The sequence below is a fragment of the Salvelinus sp. IW2-2015 genome, linkage group LG31, assembly GCF_002910315.2.
Source record: "Salvelinus sp. IW2-2015 linkage group LG31, ASM291031v2, whole genome shotgun sequence".
Classification (NCBI taxonomy): domain Eukaryota; kingdom Metazoa; phylum Chordata; class Actinopteri; order Salmoniformes; family Salmonidae; genus Salvelinus; species Salvelinus sp. IW2-2015.
The window spans coordinates 20,726,622-20,732,497 of record NC_036870.1 but is presented as its reverse complement, the minus strand read 5'-3'; the positions used below and the strand labels follow the sequence as shown (position 1 = coordinate 20,732,497).

General features: G+C 48.0%; 1 protein-coding gene across 1 annotated transcript in view; it reads left to right on the top strand.

Moving 5' to 3' along the window:
- The window catches only part of pdcd6ip (programmed cell death 6 interacting protein), a 41,885-nt gene extending 36,344 nt beyond the window's left edge, over positions 1-5,541 (top strand). The window contains 11 exon segments of the mRNA XM_023975748.2: positions 164-208; positions 211-252; positions 255-291; positions 2,858-3,035; positions 3,112-3,223; positions 3,355-3,524; positions 3,629-3,877; positions 4,009-4,143; positions 4,360-4,454; positions 4,667-4,784; positions 5,410-5,541. Coding sequence (XP_023831516.1) covers positions 164-208; positions 211-252; positions 255-291; positions 2,858-3,035; positions 3,112-3,223; positions 3,355-3,524; positions 3,629-3,877; positions 4,009-4,143; positions 4,360-4,454; positions 4,667-4,784; positions 5,410-5,541 — 1,313 coding nt within the window.
- The last annotated feature ends 335 nt before the right edge of the window (positions 5,542-5,876 follow it).

Here is a 5,876-nt window from a genome sequence, read left to right as displayed (position 1 = left end):
AACCGAGTACACCACACCAACACTCAGCGCAAAGTTCACTGGTGGAACCGAGTACAACCACAACCACTCAGCGCCAAGTTCACTGGTACGGGGGGGGGCACACTTTTGCTTTTGTGTAGATGTCTAAAAGTGTGGGTTAGTTCTGATGTGTGTGTCTGTATAGACTTGTTTGAGAAGATGGTGCCCATGGCTGTGAAGCAGAGTATGAGTGTGTACAGCAGAGGAAGGCTGAGAGACGTCACAGACTGGTAGGAATATGAGGGAAGCTACTAACTTCTGCAACGGATGGATGTTACTTTGATCATTCCATTGAATTGTTTTTTTGTCTACTGTATAATTTTCAGTAGCTTATTATCAATACAGTCAACAGCACCGGTTACGTCATCATACACTGAGTGGACAAAACATTAGAAAACCTTCCTAAATATTTTTTTTATTTAACCAGGTGGCAAGTTGAGAAATTTCTCCTTTAAATTGCGACCTGGCAAGATAAGCGCAAGCAGTTCGACACATACAAACACAGAGTTACCATGGAGTAAAACAAACATACAGTCAATAATACGTAGAAAATAAGTCTTTAATACAATGTGAGCAATGAGGTGAGATAGGGAGGTAAGGAAAAAAAGGCATGGTGTGAAGTAAATACAATACAGCAAGTAAAACACTGGAATGGTAGATTTGCAGTGGAGATGTGCAAAGTAGAGTAGAAATAATGGGGTGCAAGGAGCAAATAAATAAATACAGTAGGGGGAGAGGTAGTTGTTTGGGCTAAATTATAGATGGGCTATGTACAGTGCGTAATCTCTGTGAGCTGCTCTGACAACCTGGTGATTAGCTAGTGAGGGAGATAGTGTCTCCAGTTTTCAGAGATTTTTGTAGTTCGTTCCAGTCATTGGCACGCAGAACTGGAGGGGGCGGCCAAGGAAGAATTGGTTTTGGGGGTGCCCAGAAGATATACATGCTGGAGCGCGTGCTACAGGGTTGGGTGCTGCTATGGTGACGAGCGAGCTGAGATAAGGGGGGAACTTTTACCTAGAGGGTCTTGTAGATGACTGGAGCCAGTGGGTTTGGCGACGAGTATGAGAGGGGCCAGCCAACGAGAGGATACAGGTCGAGTGGTGGGTCGTATATGGGTTTGTGAAAAACGGATGGCATGTGATAAGACTGCATCCAATTTATTTAGTAGGGTATTGGATGCTATTTTTGTAAATGCAATGTCGAGGATCAGGTAGGGATGGTCAGTTTTACAAGGTATGTTTGGCAGCATGAGTGAAGGATGTTTGTTGCGAAATAGGAAGCCTTTCTAGATTTAACTTTGGATTGGAGATGTTTGATGTGAGTCTGGAAGGAGAGTTTACAGTCTAACCGACACCTAGGTATTTTGTAGTTGTCCAACATATTCTAAGTCAGAACGTCCAGAGTAGTGATGTTGGATGGCCGGGCAGGTGCAGGCAGCGATCGGTTGAAGAGCAATGCATTTAGTTTTTACTTGTTTTAAGAGAATTGGAGGCAAGGAAGGAGAGTTGTATGGCATTGAAGCTCGTCTGGAGGGTTTTAAACAGTGTCCAAAGAAGGGCCAGAAGTATCAGAATGGTGTCGTCTGCGTAGAGGTGGATCAGAGACTCACCAGCAGCAGAGCGACATCATTGATGTATACAGAGAAGAGAGTCGGTCCAAGAATTGAACCTGTGGCACCCCGTAGAGCTGAGAGGCCCGGACAACAGGCCCTCCGATTTGACACACTGAACTCTATCAGAGAAGTAGTTGGTGAACCAGGCAGGAATCATTTGAGAACCAAGGCTATCGAGTTTGCGATGAGGATGTGGTGATCGACAGAGTCGAAAGCTTGGCCAGGTCAATGATATGGCTGCACAGTATTGTTTTTATCGATGGCGGTTATGATATCGTTTTAGGACTTGAGCGTGGCTGAGGTTGCACCATGACCAGATTGAAACCAGATTGCAGGTGGAGAAGGTATGGTGGGATTCAAAATGGTCGTAATCTGTTTGTTGATTGGCTTTTTTTGGGCGAGTTGCTGTGGGGGGTGCAGTGCTGTTGACCGGGGTAGGGGTAGCCAGGTGGAAGCATGGCCAGCCGTAGAAAAATGCTTATTGAAATTCTCAATTATAGTGGATTTATCGGTGGTGACAGTGTTTCCTATCCTCAGTGAGGTGGGCAGCTGGGAGGAGGTGTTCTTATTCTCCATGGACTTTACAGTGTCCCAGAACTTTTTTGAGTTTGTGTTGCAGGAAGCAAATTTCTGCTTGAAAAAGCTAGCCTTGAGTTGCACCCCCCCCCTTTTGCCCTCAGAACAGCCTCAATTCGTCAGGGCATGGACTCTACAAGGTGTCGAAAGCATTCCACAGGGATGCTGGCCCATGTTGACTCCAATGCGTCCCACAGTTGTGTCAAGTTGGCTGGATGTCCTTTGGGTGGTGGACCATTCTTGATACACACAGGGAACTGTTGAGTGTGAAAAACCCAGCAGTGTTGCAGTTCTTGACACAAACCGGTGCGCCTGGCACCTACTACCATATCCCATTCAAAGGCACTTAAATATTTTGTCTTGCCCATTCACCCTCTGAATGGCACACATACACAATCCATGTCTCAATTGTCTCGAGGCTTAAAAACCCTTCTTTAACCTGTCTCCTCCCCTTCATCTACACTGCTTGAAGTGGATTTAACATCAATAAGGGATCATAGCTTTCACCTGGTCAATCTGTCATGGAAAGGGCAGGTGTTCTTAATGTTTTGTACACTGTGTACGTCGTATTTATTGGTGGTGAATTGTGTTAATAACTAAACAGTGTGTTGGCATGTCTATATTGATCATGTATTGATAATTTAACAACAGTGTCCTGGCATCTCTGAACCTGCCTGCGGCTCTGGAGGACCTGTCTGGAGATTCTATCCCACAATCCATTATTGAAAAGGCCCATGCCATCGTCCAGCAGGGGGGGCTGCAGAGCATAGAGCAACTGATCAGAGACCTGCCGGAACTACTGACACGCAACAGAGAGATCCTGGATGAGGTGTGTGTGTACACACACACACACACACACACGTTCGTATACCCATGATGTGTAATGTGTGTGTGTGTGTTTGTAGTCTCTGAAGATGCTGGATGATGAGGAGTCGACAGACAGCGAGCTGAGATCCAAGTTCAGCCAACGCTGGAACAGAACTCCCTCTGGAGACCTCTACAAACCACTCAGAGCGGGTACACACACTCACACACCTACTCATGCCTACACACACATCCAAAAACAAACATACTGATATGTGTGGTGTTGTGTACTACCATGGAATCAAATGATATTTATTTCTGCTTCTCTACCTCCGGCGGTCCAGAGGGTGGTAACTTCCGTAGTGTGTTGGACAAGGCAGTGCAGGCTGACCAGGTGGTCAGGGAGCGTTATAATGCACACTGTGAGATGATCGCTCTCCTCTGTAAACCTCAGGCTGAACTCACCGCTGCCATACCTTCAGCCAACCCTGCTAAGACATTGCAGGGCAGCGAGGTGAGGGATGGTGTGTGTGTGTGTGTGTGTGTGTGTGTGTGTGTGTGTGTGTGTGTGTGTGTGTGTGTGTGTGTGTTCTAACTATGTATTCTCTCTCCCTCTAGGTTGTGAGTGTGTTGCGTTCCCAGCTGTCTCAGCTAGAGGAGGTGAAGAGAGAGAGGGAGGTGCTGGAGACGGAGATTAAGGGTGTGACCTTTGACATGTCCTCCAGCTTCCTGACGGCTCTGGCTCAGGACGGGGCCATCAATGAGGAGTCACTGTCAATGAGCCAGCTGGACCAATCATACGGCAGCTACAGCCAGAGGGTTCAAGCCAGCCTCCGCTCTCAGGAAGAGCTGTTGGGCAACGTGCAGGTAGGCTACAGACACACACTCGCCTAAACACCCCTATACACAATTTCAACAAATACTTTTTTCAGATGGCGAGAAATGTTACTTTATCGATTCTCTCCTTCCATCTCCAACTGTTGATTGTCTCCCCCCAGGCATCTCACCAGGAGTTCTCCGGTCTGAAGCAGTCCAACTCGGAGGCTAATGATCGTGAGGAGGTGTTGAAGAAGCTGGCCTCGGCCCACGACAGCTACGTTGAGATCACCAGCAACCTCAGAGAGGGCACCAAGGTAACTGTCGCCTAGGGAACGGCAGGAAGGGTTGTTTCTAGGGAATGGGTGGGTTGTCCAGGGAAAAGGAGGGCTGTTTCTAAGACGGTGTCACCCAACAATACACATTTTTGTTCTAACCCCGGAAAAACAACCGGTTGAACTTGACAAGGGCTTGATGATTGGATGACTTTGGTTGTCTCTCAGTCTGACCAATCACCTTCTCGCTCTCTGTAGTTCTACAATGACCTCACAGAGATCCTGCTGAAGTTCCAGAACAAGTGCAGTGACATCGTCTTCGCCCGCAAGACAGAACGGGATGAACTGCTGAAGTATGTGGTGGTGATGTCGTCTCAATAACGATGCTGCAGTTATGAATATTTGTAATAATCACTGTATTGTGTTATTAGTGAAATGTCATTGATTATGTTTTTATGTGATTGGTGATTTATGTGAACTAGAAGTGACCATGACGAGCAACTGATGTTGGGGTTGCCTTGGTGACCACTGACTGACATTGCTGTTATTGTGGTTACCCACCCAGGGATTTGCAGCAGAGCATCGCCAGGGAGCCCAGTGCCCCGTCCTTCTCTGTCCCTGCCTACCAGACTAACCCCACCCCCACCGCCACTGGACCAACCCCCGCACCAAGGACTGTCTTCGTAAGTAGCCAATCACAGCTGGGTGGCTCCTCCCTCCAGCCCAATCAGAAGGCAGCTCTGTGCCAATGAGGATTCAATTAAACTTTCCCGGTTCACTGTGTGGGCGAAATTTGCATCGGGTGAAAGCGATTGCATTCGTTTGTAACCGAGCCGTCTCCCGCGTGTGAGTTGTGCCCCTTTCAAAGCCGATGGCGAAGTTGGCTCAACAGAGTGACGTATGTGAAGCACGTGGAGTATTGACTTAATGCTAAAGTGTTTGCTCTTGATAAAATAAACATATGTGCTTTATCTTACCAAGGAAAACTAGTTTGAAAATTCAAACATATATTGTATGTTTCTCAACGATGCACAATGCTGCCTTGTTGACAATGACTGTTTGATTTGAGCAGCTTCACCTGGTCTTGACGGGCCATAGCCCGGTTCAGCCTGACGAACTCCCTCAATCACGACAGAGACATGACCGTAATATTGTCTCTTATTGTGACGTTGTAAAAATATCCCTTTTCAAGCAATCAATGAAATGTTTGTTAACCCCTTTACATCAGCAGTTGTCACAAGGTTTACTATTTATCTGTTTTGACTATGATTTTTATTGACCTCTGATCTTTCCCTCTTCCGTTTCCAGCAGCCTCAGCAGCCCCAGGCGAAGGCCCAGCCTCCCGAGCGGCCCCCTCCCCCTGCCTTCCCCAAGGTAGAGGAGGGTCAGGAGAGAGGAGCGAACGAAGAGACGGTAGACGGCGGGAGGGAAGAGAAGTAGAAGGAGGTAGAGGAGGGAGGGAGAAGAAGGTAGCAGGAAGGGAGAGAGGAAGATGGAGGGAGTGGGAGAGAGGTAGGGAGGTAGAGGGAGGTCGAGGAGAGGGCAAGGTAGTGAGGGAGGGGAGAGCAGCCATGAGTAAGGGTAGCAGGAGAGGAGAGAGTGGCGTAGAGGATGAGGAGAGAGAGGGTAGAGCGAGGGGAGAAGGTAGAGGAGAGGAGAGAAGGTAGAGGAGGGGGGAGAGAAGGTAGAAGGAAGAAGGGGAGAGAGAGGGTAGATGAGAGGGAGGAAGGTAGAGGGGAGGGAGGGAGAAGAGAGAAGGGTAGGGGAGGGAGGGA